The sequence below is a fragment of the Ipomoea triloba genome, chromosome 10, assembly GCF_003576645.1.
Source record: "Ipomoea triloba cultivar NCNSP0323 chromosome 10, ASM357664v1".
In the NCBI taxonomy this organism is placed as follows: domain Eukaryota; kingdom Viridiplantae; phylum Streptophyta; class Magnoliopsida; order Solanales; family Convolvulaceae; genus Ipomoea; species Ipomoea triloba.
Window position 1 is genome coordinate 634,524 of NC_044925.1, and position 12,600 is coordinate 647,123.

General features: G+C 39.7%; 3 protein-coding genes and 1 long non-coding RNA gene across 7 annotated transcripts; 3 read left to right on the top strand and 1 right to left on the bottom strand.

Annotated features, from left to right (window-relative positions):
• Positions 1-475: 475 nt before the first annotated feature.
• LOC116032128 (tRNA pseudouridine synthase 1) lies at positions 476-3,238 on the top strand. 2 transcript variants are annotated; one of them, XM_031274547.1, is made up of 3 exons: positions 476-1,336; positions 1,481-2,039; positions 2,198-3,238. In XM_031274547.1, the coding sequence occupies exons 1-3, from the start codon at positions 622-624 to the stop codon at positions 3,072-3,074; spliced, it is 2,151 nt and encodes a 716-aa protein (XP_031130407.1). In that variant the 5' UTR covers positions 476-621; the 3' UTR covers positions 3,075-3,238. The 2 variants fall into 2 exon arrangements, with proteins under 2 accessions (XP_031130407.1, XP_031130406.1); XM_031274546.1 differs by having other exon boundaries at positions 478-2,039.
• Positions 3,239-3,305: 67 nt separating this feature from the next.
• On the top strand, positions 3,306-5,013 carry LOC116032130 (F-box protein SKIP23-like). 2 transcript variants are annotated; one of them, XM_031274548.1, is made up of 2 exons: positions 3,306-4,517; positions 4,784-5,013. In XM_031274548.1, the coding sequence occupies exon 1, from the start codon at positions 3,321-3,323 to the stop codon at positions 4,503-4,505; it is 1,185 nt and encodes a 394-aa protein (XP_031130408.1). In that variant the 5' UTR covers positions 3,306-3,320; the 3' UTR covers positions 4,506-4,517; positions 4,784-5,013. The 2 variants fall into 2 exon arrangements, with proteins under 2 accessions (XP_031130408.1, XP_031130409.1); XM_031274549.1 differs by lacking the exon at positions 4,784-5,013 and adding an exon at positions 4,643-4,660.
• Positions 5,014-7,592: 2,579 nt separating this feature from the next.
• On the top strand, positions 7,593-8,257 carry LOC116031796. The gene is made up of 2 exons (XR_004100666.1): positions 7,593-7,623; positions 8,024-8,257. It is a non-coding gene; the product is annotated as an uncharacterized LOC116031796 (long non-coding RNA).
• A 446-nt stretch (positions 8,258-8,703) lies between these two features.
• LOC116032475 (pentatricopeptide repeat-containing protein At5g42310, chloroplastic) lies at positions 8,704-12,537 on the bottom strand. Of its 2 annotated transcripts, XM_031275055.1 has the most exons (5): positions 10,710-12,537; positions 10,191-10,343; positions 9,986-10,057; positions 9,236-9,397; positions 8,704-9,109 (listed from the first exon to the last, which is right to left on the bottom strand). In XM_031275055.1, the coding sequence occupies exons 1-4, from the start codon at positions 12,456-12,458 to the stop codon at positions 9,287-9,289; spliced, it is 2,085 nt and encodes a 694-aa protein (XP_031130915.1). In that variant the 5' UTR covers positions 12,459-12,537; the 3' UTR covers positions 8,704-9,109; positions 9,236-9,286. The 2 variants fall into 2 exon arrangements, with proteins under 2 accessions (XP_031130915.1, XP_031130916.1); XM_031275056.1 differs by lacking the exon at positions 8,704-9,109 and having other exon boundaries at positions 9,376-9,397; positions 10,207-10,343.
• Positions 12,538-12,600: the final 63 nt, after the last annotated feature.

Below are 12,600 nucleotides of genomic sequence, written 5' to 3' on the forward strand. Positions count from 1 at the left end.
AATTGTCGAGGACCAAAGTGGTGAAATCCCAATAGTCGAGGGACCAAATCGGTAATTAACTCTAAAATCATCCTATTTGACTATTTTACCTTTTAATTTTGATTTATCAATTTTAACAAAAAATTTCTTTTGTCAAAGACCTTGTGGTCAAGCGGCATCCGGTGTACACTCCCATGTGGAAGGGAGTAGGTTTGAGCCTTAGTGGATGCATTTGTTGACTCTTTGTGCTTCAGTAGATTGAGAAAGTAGCATTGTAACCGAGTCAGTAGAACTCAAAACAGAAAATTTCTTTTACTCTTGAATTTAAAATTAACCAAAAAATTTCATGCTTCAGTTTTACATTGACTAATTCAGTAATTCTAATCAATTTTAAATTTAAAAATAAACTAAAATAATTAAGAGATTAAAAATGAAATTTAACACTCTAATTTCAGTTTTAGATTTGGAATCAGATACTGGTCTTAGGTCTTAGAGTCTACACTCTCCGGTGGTACAGCACACGGAGTAGAAAGGTACAACCCGGAGAAGCGTAAAGTGTTAGCCCAAAAGCAGTTTCTTTAGGGTTTTTTGTCGACAGGGACGAGAAGCCATTGATAGAAATTTATACTCTTTTCACTGAAAATGGATAAACCAAACCCTCCTTCACCCCTACCAGAAGAGCCGGCTCCAAAAAAGCAGAAGATGTCCACCACCACCACCTCCGACGATGAAGACTTCGATCCGGCCGTCGCCGTCGCCGCCGCCGCAGACGACGGCAGTGCGCCACCGGAGAGGACACCTAAGTACAAGCGTCGCAAAATCGCGATCTTCTTCGCGTACTGCGGGGTGGGGTATCAAGGCATGCAGAAGAATCCGGGAGCCAAAACGATCGAAGGCGACCTCGAAGAGGCGCTGTTCCACGCCGGCGCGGTGCCGGAGAAAGATAGGGGCCAGCCGAAGCGGTATGACTGGGCGCGATCCGCCCGGACCGATAAGGGCGTGAGCGCGGTAGGTCAAGTCGTTTCGGGGCGGTTTTACATTGATCCTCCTGGCTTGGTCGATCGCCTCAACTCGAACCTCGCTCCTCAGATTCGTATCTTCGGTTACAAGCGGGCGACGGCGTCGTTTAATGCTAAGAAGTTCTGTGATCGGCGGAGGTATGTGTACTTAATTCCTGTTTTTGCTCTCGACCCATCTGCTCATCGCGATAGGGAAAGTGTCCTTGCTAGCTTAGGATCTGGAAATGAGCTTGTTAAGTGTTTGGAATGCTCAGAAAGAGGGCGTAAAGTTATCGGAATCATGGGGAAACGCACTTTCGATTCAAAGAATGAGCTAAGCGTTGTTTCATCCGGTTCAGGCATTTCGTCGAACACTGGAGACTCTCAAAACCAGCAGGAAAACATGAACAACTCCATACATTCTGGTTCAGGCATTTCGTCAAACACTGGAGACTCTCAAAACCAGCAGGAAAACATGAACAACTCCATACATTCTGGTTCAGGCATTTCGTCGAACACTGGAGACTCTCAAAACCAGCAGGAAAACATGAACAACTCCATACATTCTGGTTCAGGCATTTTGTCGAACACTGGAGACTCTCAAAACCAGCAGGAAAACATGACGAACTCCATAGATGATGAGAGCAAGCCAAATTCTGAAATTGAGAAAAAAGCAGGAAATGAAACCTCCCAAGATGAGAAAAACGAGGTTACAAACATGGAAGTTGAGGAAGGCAATGAGGAAGCTATAGTCCCAAAGAAGATTTTTTCTTATGGTGATGAGGAGAAAGATAGGTTTAACAGAATTCTTAAGTACTACGAGGGAACTCACAATTTTCACAACTTCACAACAAGAACAAAAGCTGAGGACCCGGCTGCAAAGCGATACATTATCTCCTTTACTGCAAACACAGTAGTTGAAGTGGAAGGCATTGACTTTGTTAAGTGTGAGGTTGTTGGACAAAGCTTCATGCTTCATCAGATTCGTAAAATGATTGGTCTCGCATTGGCAATCATGAGGAATTGTGCTCCCGAATCATTGATTGAAACCGCCTTCAGTAAGTAAGTACTCCGATTACACTAACCTTTTTTTTTTCAATGTGTTCACTAACTCATGAGTGTTAGAGTTTCGAATGACATTTTTGGTGCATCTGGAATATTAACATGTTTCTTGAAGTTTATTACGAAGATTTGAATAACGTAGTTTTGTATGTAATCAGGGATGTTAATATTAATGTGCCCATGGCTCCTGAGGTTGGGTTATATTTGGATGAATGCTTCTTTTCTTCGTATAACAAAAGGTGGACAGATCACGAAGAATTGTCAATGAAAGCTTATGCAGATGTGGCAGAGGACTTCAAAATGAAGTATATATATTCTCATATTGCATCCACAGAGCACAAGGAAGGAGTCATGGGTCTATGGCTACATTCTCTAAATTATCGTAATTACCCTGATCTACGCTTTTCAAACTGTGATGAAACTACAGATGCAAAAAGCGTTGAAGCTGCAAACATACCCGATTCTTGCACTGTGAACAATGGTGAGGCTCTGGATGCAAAAACTGTCGAAGGTGCAGTCGTTGCTGATTCATGTGCTGTGAAGAACAATGAATCTGAAAAAACAAGTGCCAAAACTATTGAAAGTAACGACATGTCTCGTTCTTGTGCCTCGAGCGAGGCTGATGCATGTCCTGGGAAGAACGATGAACCTGCAAATGCCAAAACTACCGAAAGTAATGACATGGCTCCATCGTCTGCCATGAGTGAAGCTGATGCAAAAACTGTGGAAGCTGCAGACAATGCTGATTCGTGCCCTGGGAAGAATGACGAATCTGCAACTGCCAAAACTACTTTTGAGGCTGATGCTCCGGATGCAAAAACTGTCGAAGCTGATTCGTGTCCTGGGAAGAACGTCGAAACTGCAACTGCCAAAACTACTTTTGAGGCTGATGCTCCGGATGCAAAAACTGTCGAAGCTGCAGAGAATACTGATCCGTGTCCCGGGAAGAACGACGAATCTGCAAGTGCCAAAGCTACTGAAAGTAATGCCATGACAGATGTGAAAAGTATTGCAGATGAGGACATGGCTGAGTGAGAACACATATGCCTCAAAATTTTCCATTTGATAGGGGGCAGTGTTATTTATGTTTTGCTAGTTCTTAGTATTGCTTCTTGAAGATTTGCATGAAGCAAACATAGATAGATATAACTTTCTCTGATAGAAGAAGAGATTTCAATGATGAGTATTTCCTGTTTTTAGTTTCTGTGTTTTGATTTGGATAAAGTTTAATTTTTTACTTCTTATTTTATTTTATATTTAGTAATAAAAATATATATATTTATGGGGATAGCGTGTTTTGGAATGAGATGGGATTGCGGGCGTGTCCTCGACTCCATAGCCAAAAAGCTTCGAATCCACAAAGACTATGTCCGATTCCGAGCCGTATGCGCGAGCTGGAGGGGATCGGCTTTGAAGACGCCGACGCATCTTCCCTGCCAATTTCCATGGCTAATGCTATCGCAGAGGCAATCCAGCAGGCTCGGCTTCTTCAGTCCTCTGGATGATAAGTTTCACTTCCTCATCCTCCCGGAGGCCTCCAATCGCCGCCGCCGCTGCGGCTCCTCCCACGGCTGGCTCGTCATACTCGACGAGTCGCCGTCGGTGTTCATCATCAACCCGCTCACCCGAGCCAAACTCAATCTCCCGCCTCTCTCGCGATTCCCTAACGTCCTCGATTTCAATTTCTACAACGTTGGCCGTGAATACACTCTCCGATCCGACGGCGAGATCCATACCTGTAGTTTGAAAGAAATGCGCGACACTTTTATCAAAAAGGTTGTCCTCTCCGGTAATCCTCTGCTTCAACCGAGCTTCATCGCCATGGCGATTCTCAACGAAACAGGCGACCTAGCGTACTGCAAAAACGGTGAGAATTCCTGGAATTTGATTGACGATGCTAGGTCATTTTGTGAGGATGTGATTTACAGCGACGGATTGTTCTTTGCTGTGAATAAATTCGGTTCAATTGTAGTCTGCGATGTTAACAGCGATTCCCCTAGGGTTTCATTCATAGACACGCCATTACAAACTGGGGGCGATATGCAGTATCTGGTGAAGGTAGATGATGACTTTCTGCTAGTCACTAGGTATCTAGAACTCGACGTTGATATCCAGAACCACCGCCTTGATATCGTGTACAAAACAGTCGAATTCCGCGTGTTTAGGCTGGATTTGAGCGGGGAGAAATGGGAGAGAGTTACAAGTTTGGAAGATAAGGTGTTGTTTCTGGGAGAGAATTCTTCCTTGGCTCTATCAACTCCAGATTTTCCAGGATTCAAGGGGAACAGGATTTACTTTACAGATGACTATTCTGAGATGAACTATGAAGGTGCTAATGCGGATCATGATGTTGGGATCTATAACATGGGGGATGGTAGCTTCTCAGAATTCCCCTGCTGCCCTCGCAATCCACATTCTGTGCTCTGCTGGCCGCCCCCAATTTGGATCACTCCCAATCCATGTTAAGCCTGCAAATATGTGAGTGCTGTTCTATCCTTTGTTCTTATATGTGATTATTTGAATGCCCATTCTTCTGGTTTATATGCATAAATAAATTTTTCTGTGATGGATATGATATTTGCATTACAAATCTTTTCATCCAGGGCACCGTCCAAGCAAAACTCACGTGTCCATCGATGAACTAGGAAAGATCCTGCTACCAAGCTGCTAGTGTTCATCTGCATCTGACTTCTTTCTTACCTGCTTAAGTTTCTTATTGTGGATGATGCTTTATATTGTTGCAGCTCAACAGTGAATATCTCAGTGAAGAATGAATGATCTATGAATTGGCTGAAGTAACATTTCACCTGCTTTTCACTATTGGATTGTATATATTGTTGTATTATATATAAAGATGTGATTTGCCAGAGCTGTTATGCTTTGAAGTCTGTATTAGCCTTGTGTATATCAAATACATTTACTGTAGACTGTAGAGAGATTGCTTTTTAATAACTGCTCTATATTCTTTCGTACATATACAACTATACAAGTCTAAGGACAATCGCCCTCACAAGAAACCCCATAAACAAAAAGATAATCGATTATAATGAATTGTTATCCAATCCACGCATCAAATAACTCCTCTATGGATATGTATAACCATTCAATTCCAAGCCTGTTTCACTCAAAGTTACAAACATCATTTTTTACATATGATCTTTTAAATGATTGTCAAATCATCTCTCTTAATAACAATCTTATTAAAATCGCACTCTTAGCATCACCTCTCGCAACAACAAACATTCTAAATTCATGCTCCTAACCCACATTTAAGCCATAATCCATCACCCATAACTCCATCACATTGCTAAAGGTAATGTCAAAGTCACAAGTAAAGCCCCAAACCAAAGACAAATATTTAAACTGTCGTGCAATTAAAAAATAAAAACAGATAAAAATAAATAACACAATGCTAAATAAATAAGATAAATCTTTTTTTTTTGTCAAAAGTAATTTTTTTAAAAAAAAAGAAGCTAAATTCAACTAACATTTCAAGTTTTTGTTAAATTATTAATTGTATAAACTTAAATAAAAATATTTTAAAATTTTATATTTTTTTGTTGAAGATTATTTTCATCAAGTTTTATTAAATTTTAATAACAAATCAATAAAAAAATTGAAATGGGTGAAGTATTTTTTTTTTGTTTTTTTTTTTGTTTTTGAGTACTCTTATAACCCTGTTACAATATACTCATTTTGGAGAGACGCTTGTGTGTCACTATATGACTACATGTCTACATCACAAGATCATTGGCAAAATGTGTTACAATATACTCATTTTGGAGAGACACTTGTGTGCCACTACATGACTACATGTCTACACCACAAAATCATTAGCAAAATATGTGAAATATAGTAGTATACATTTTAATTAGATTTATGTATTTACAATAAAAAAAAAATCCCTAATATATAAATTCATATATATAGCCTTTGGTCAGCCTCTTCTGGTAGCGCTGAGATTGTATAACAGTGAAGCACGGCGTATCTGCGGTTGTGGGGAAGAAAGAGATCGGAGATCGGAGATGGGAGACGGACATGGCCACGGCGTAACTTACAAAGGCATTACGATCCATCAGCCCAAGCGCTGGCACACCGTCACCGGCAAGGGCTTGTGTGCCGTCATGTGGTAATAATAATTTGCCTTCTGTTTTTCCCTTTACATTCAATTCAGCCTCTGCGGTCTCGATTTCTCGATTCGTATCCTCCTATGCAACGCTCTATCTTCTGATTACTCGAATTGCTCAGTTTTGTTATCTGATAGAAGCTCAATTTTTTATGCGTAAATCTCGGATTTTTTAGATGATTCGATCACATGGATGTAAAATGTTTTGTAATGTTTGTTTCTTGGTTTCATTTGCTTAAGTAAAGTACTCTGATTCGTGTTTTTTGTTGGCAATTATCAGGATGTTATTTCAAGATAAAATAAGAAACGGTGCCCTAAAGTTCTTGTTTTTACATTCGATGCATTAATAATATATGCAGAAATGTTAATTTATACTACAATACTGAAGAAATGAAATTAGTTAAAGGTTAAAAATTCTTGTCATTCTTATGTCAAGTGTTAGTAGTTTGGATTAGTTACAAAGACTTTGAGACTTTTGTGTTTGGGCTTTTCTCCCCTTTGCTTGTCTTGTTTTTATATATCTGCTTGCTAAACTAAATTGAGAAAAAGGGTCTTATGCTGGTGTTTGACATGAAAACTTAGAAGTGAGCTTGGATGGATTCTAACTTTTCTCTCCATTTCTCATCCTTGTGAATTTTTATACCCTAGTCTATGCTTACTCTAAGCATTTTTGCCACTCCTCTCTCCACTCCATCAGTAAACACCACAAGTTGCTCCTATCCCTGAGTTTTCTTTCTTATACAAATTTTATGTTCTATTTTACTGGTTTCACTCTTCTTATGTCATTATGTGTCGGTGCATGTGGGGCTTATCCCTAAGATACTAAGGTTGGGAGGGACTAGGGAGTACCATTACCTTTATGTTGTCCTCCATTCTCCTCTGGCTTTTGTGCATTTTGCTTATTGGACCACTCTAGAGTTGCCTAATGCCCCCTTGCTTGTCTCTCTCTTTTGTATATTTGCTTCCTCCAAAAGCACAACTTATGATCATCTGTTGGTGTTGGAACTTGGAATTGTTTTGTCAAGTGGATGGCAAAAGTAGTTAATCCAATACATGAGCCACCATTTCTATCGCTGAATTAATTTCACGGTGTAATCTATGCATTCCTTAGGGCTATGCATATTATTCTCTTGGCATGTGTGTGATATACTTACTGCCTGCTATTTATACACATAGGTAATCAATTGTTGCTGTTGTTATTATTACTATTACTGATGACTTGAGTGTTTTATCAGGTTTTGGATTCTGTACCGAGCCAAACAGGATGGACCTGTAGTATTGGTGAGCTGCCATTATCTGCTTTATTTTCACGACTAAGCTTCTCCTTGTTCTTAATTGCCTCTGATTAGCCACTTTCATGAAATATTTTCACATAGGGATGGAGGCATCCTTGGGAAGGTCATGGTGATCATGGGCATGATCATTAGTTAAGCTCTTTCACAAATTGCAGTGCTGTGGGTATGCAACATGCAAACTATTTATCGTGTTTTTTTGAAGTTGTTTAAACTAGTTCCCTCTTATTGGAGCCTTATCTATGACGTTTAAGAAAATCGTCCTTCATAGGATCAACACATCTAGATGTTAGCGGCAATATAATGAAGAAATTTGACTAGATCTGCTATTAATTATATCTGAATAAACCTCTTATGTATATTAAGATAATTTGAATTTTAAATAGTCTTGGTTGCTATCCTATTGCTTTTAGCTTGATAGCTTCACTGCTTCAGTCATCCCTCCGAAAGAGATGTCAGATGCATTTTCTAATGTGTGGGCATCATAGGATTAAGTATGCCTACATTATAGCTTTTCACCTGTTTACTGCACCATTAATTCTCATCATTTTGTTTTTCTTTTTCAGATGTCTGGTTCAAAGCATGAAGGCAATATGAATCACCTTACCGTACTTTGATGTATTCTGGGAATGAATGTATCTTGTAAGAGTTCTATTGATTTCTGTTCAATAATTGACTAGAAACGAGATTGTCACGAATGTTACTGAATCTATTTGGATGCTGAAAACTTTCAACTTCGTTGTGATTTCTAAATTCTAGTTGGAGAATAACAGAAAGGTTTATTATGACTTGCATCTGAACTTGAACTTTCGAATCATTCTTTTTTCCTCGTCCACCTGAGATTTTTCATTTTGTGAGCATACAGTCATTGTGCTTTGATGACAATGCATTTGATGATGGTATTCTTGTATGCACTTATATGTTCTCCCTCAGTGCTTTGGCTGCTGCAGTGTAAACCTATTTATATTGTTCGATTCTGTTTTTTTTTTTTTTTTTTTTTTTTTTTTTTTTTGTTCCTTGAGAATGAGCTATTTCCTTTGCAAGAAGTATAGTCATTCCAAGAAAAGTTGGGCATTAGCTATTCTTAATTAAGTTTTTGAAAATAGCTATTTTTTCATAGTTGATACTTGATAGTACTGATAAAATTGAGTTATAGAAGAGGATGAAAGGTAATCGCCAAAAGGGTGTTTTGATTCCAATTTTAAAACAAATGCATCAACCAAACACATAAAAATGGGACAGAAAAAGTAAAAAAGTTAAAGAGAGTTCTTTAGCATACAAGGAGTTGGATGAATCAACTCTTTGTTCATACATGCCTAACTTACCATTTCACTGACATGTTAACACCATAACTAAGGGCTGTAAGGCCAGCTGTGTTACAAAGTATGTGCTTTCGTATTAAATTACAAGAAAAAACAAAATCTTTACATATAACACAAGGAAGACATGAAGTAAGCCTTCTCTCAAGATCAAAGAGTGTTACAAGAATGTTCACCTAAGGAGGGGGAAGGAACACAATGCCTTTGCCAATTGCGTCTTCAATATTCTTCATCATCCCGTGCCATTTTCCCTTCACAAACTTTAAAATTGAACCCCGACGGGCAGCTGATATCGTATCAAGGTCAAGGAAGATTTTTCAATAATGAACCGCCCTGGCAATATAAGTGTTTTAGTAACATTCCATGATGATGAAAACGAAAATAACATTCTGAGCACACAGAAATTTCGTGATTATCTCTCTGCAGTCGAGAAGTTTTGGAGAAGACTGAATTACTAACCTCAGGTAAATATAGGGAACAATCATTGGTCGTATAATTTTTGCAGCAGGACTAGAGCTTTAGTGTAGACTTCATGTATCTTAGAGCAGATCGCAGCATGGCTCTAGCTTTTCTATCTGGTTTGCATCCAGACATAAGCATTTCTTCATACACGGCTGGAACCTGAAACCCAACTTAACCTTTTAACATCGTATCAATAATGCAATATCAAGTCAATTTGATAAAGATATGATACTTTTTATAACTAAATTTATAGTGAAGGTATATATTCCTAAATGTAATGCCCCCAGGCCCCAGATACATTTGTGTTTCATGAGAGAATTTAACATGTTACCCGGACTACAAGTTATATCCCATCAGTTAACACCTAATTATTGTTCTTTGAATAAAATCTACTAGCAAAGCAAATCCCTTTATACCCAATTAGATTGCATCAAGTTTAGTCGAGTAGAGCTTAAATTCCTAGATGCTTGAACATCTAATCACAGAAATGGTGCCCACAGGATAACTCAAAAGCCATAACAGCTTGAAAGGCGTAGTAGCTTAAATATCCACATCCAGCCTTGGATTTTTTACTACTGATGTACACATAAATTCTAACCAATGTATCCAAGGACCTAATCACCTAGAATGTTTCATGTGAGACAGGCGTAAATATGGAACCTTAACAAAACCAGCGGTGGTCTGGTTACTAACTAACAAGAAAAGAGGTGAAAGCAACACACGCAAAGTATTGCAGATACCATTTACCTTTCCGAATTTCTCAACCCGGATCAAAGCTTTCATGAGAGTGGTGTAAGTGACAACATCTGGCTTCAGGTCCTGTGGTTATAAATATTTTTGGGGCAACTCAGAAAGATTATAAAGCCACCAATTAATTAAAATAAAACCAAAGAAAGGAAAAAAGAAGACAAACAAGCAGAAGAATAATTCACTGCTTCATATGTTTACTCACATTTTCTTTCATATACCTCAAAACAGCAAAGGCTTCAGCATCTCTTCTATCCTCACCAAATGCATTAATCAAAGAATTAAGAGCCAATATACTGGGCCTCAGACCATCTGCCTTCATATTCCTGAATGCATTTACTGCTTCCTCAGAAAATCCCTGTCAATTAAAAAAAAATAAATTATACCAGAGATGCAACAGTGTTATAAAACTATAAGATGCTGCAATCAAATGGACTATTAAATGATACCAACTCAATGCACTCTATGGAAATGTATTAAAGCAAACATAACTTAAACTATAAACAGGCTGATGTATACACAGACCCATATCCACATAAACTATGTAAACTGAGATGCATCCATGATAGAGATTTGATAGGAATAAATATCCACAGATACTTCATAGCAGCAAAATAGAGAGTTGTTCAAAAGGCAACAGCTGCTATTATATCATAGAGTGATATGGTATTTGGTCCAATTTAAATAGGCAATATTAGGAAGCTGTAAATTCAAAGATATTCACCCTCTGTGCATAGGCATTAATCAAGGCATTATACATGGTAGAGGACGGCTTCAACCCAGCAGATTTCATCACTTGCAAACACTCAATTGAGTCACTAAATTTCCCTGCCTGTCCATAAATATCAACTAGAGTAGTATATGTAACTACATTAGGCAGTACTCCATGACTCTGCATCTTCCCGAGTAAATCCTTTACTCCTTCCCACCTCTCCTGCTGCCCAAAAGAATTAATCATTATATTGTACGTTGTGGTGCAAGGCGAACGGCCACTTTTCTGCATTGCTTCAAACAGCTCCTCGGCCGTGTTATGATGGCCATGTTTGCAATGGCAATCTATAAGCGTATTCCATGTCACGTTATCCGGCTCAACTCCCTCCACTTTCATTCTTTCAAATGCATCCATTGCCTGTTCAAGACAATTATACTTGCCAAAGGTATCAATCATTACATTATAGAAATGCCTATCGGCTTTAACCCCACAACTCTTCATTTCCTTGAGCACCTCGAATGATTTCTGCCACTCTCCCCGATCACGATAACTCGCCAATATCCTACTGAAGATAAACGAATTAGGTTGCAAACCATTAGATTCCATTTCTTTCAACACAATCTCAGCACTCTCCCAGCTGCCCGCATTTGCACATGCATCAATAAGTAGACTATATGTATATTCATCTGGTGTCACCCCACTTCTCTTCATCTCAGATACAACATCCTCAGCGTCATTTAAACAACCGGCTTTTGCATAACCTTTCAAGAGGGCATTATATGCCCTCTTAGTAGGCGTTAATCCACCTTCCTTCAACTCCACAAAGACAGCTTCTGCCTCTTCTGTCCTACCAGAATGCCCCAAACCAGATATTATAGCTGTAATGGTAGCTCTTTTAAGGCTCATGCCATTTCCTTGAATCATACCGAGAAAATCCAGAGCCCTATCAACGTTCCCCGCCTTAGCAAACGCCACTGTTATATCATTCAACAACTGCATATCAAGCTCAATCATATCAGCCTCAATTTCCGCATACAACTTCTCTAGCATAGCAGAATCAACGCTATTGCTCCTAGTAAGCGACTGAATAATCAAACTGTAATTCACAAAGTCAGGATGATAACCGTCTCGGCGCATTTTGGTGAGCAGGTTGAGTGCCTTCTCGATATCGTTGTTGCGAGCACACGCGCCGATAAGCGCATTGTAGGTCAATGGAGTCAGCGTCTGGCGCTGGGAGAGTAAGAACGCTTCGTAGAGCTTCTCGGAGCGTCCGAGCGCGTGAATCAAAATGGCGTAGAGAAGCTCGTAGGAGAAACAAAGGTTGTGCTTCTGCAGCCAAGTAACGAGCGCGTAGGCGGTAGGAAATGAATCCGGCGCAGACGACAGAGACTTGAGGAGGTTGTGCCAGAGCGGCGCGGGGACAGCTCGGTACGACTCGGCGAGCTTTAACTCGGCCGGGTCGAGACGAGTGGGAGAAGACGACTCGGCGTCGGAGTACGTGGGAGTATAAGAAGCCGATAGGAATTCAATGAGAGGGGTGAAGTCGTAGTTGCGATTAGGGAGTGAAGCGACGTCGTATCCTTCTGCCTCTTGCGGTTCGCTGCCGAGGCTGAATTGTCTGGCGGAGGAGGCGGTGGTGATAGAGAGAGCAGCGGCGAAGACTGGCGGCTCGAATGGTTTTTCACGGCGGAGAATTCTCCGGCAGAAATGAAGAGATGGAAAACGGAAGTGTAAAGAGGGAGGTAGCAAGAGTGCGTTCATCCTCCTCCTCCTTCTCCGGCCACACAGACACACTGGCGACGTGGCCGTTGGCAAGATAATTTTATCGGCTCTCTTTCGTTTTTTCTTTTTTTTTCACAATAATATTAATTACTCCCTACTACTATAAATAAAAATAGATGTC

Bases quoted from the DNA above. Each gene is read 5' to 3' on its own strand.
- LOC116032130 (XM_031274548.1), top strand. From the start codon at position 3,321: ATGGGGATAGCGTGTTTTGGAATGAGATGGGATTGCGGGCGTGTCCTC.
- LOC116032475 (XM_031275055.1), bottom strand. From the start codon at position 12,458: ATGAACGCACTCTTGCTACCTCCCTCTTTACACTTCCGTTTTCCATCT. The intron at 10,058-10,190 runs GTGAGTAAACAT...TTATAACCACAG, and splicing joins TGAGGTATATGAAAGAAAAT to GACCTGAAGCCAGATGTTGT. The intron at 9,398-9,985 runs GTAAATGGTATC...GTTGGGTTTCAG, and splicing joins GGGTTGAGAAATTCGGAAAG to GTTCCAGCCGTGTATGAAGA.
- LOC116032128 (XM_031274546.1), top strand. From the start codon at position 622: ATGGATAAACCAAACCCTCCTTCACCCCTACCAGAAGAGCCGGCTCCA. The intron at 2,040-2,197 runs GTAAGTACTCCG...GTATGTAATCAG, and splicing joins ATTGAAACCGCCTTCAGTAA to GGATGTTAATATTAATGTGC.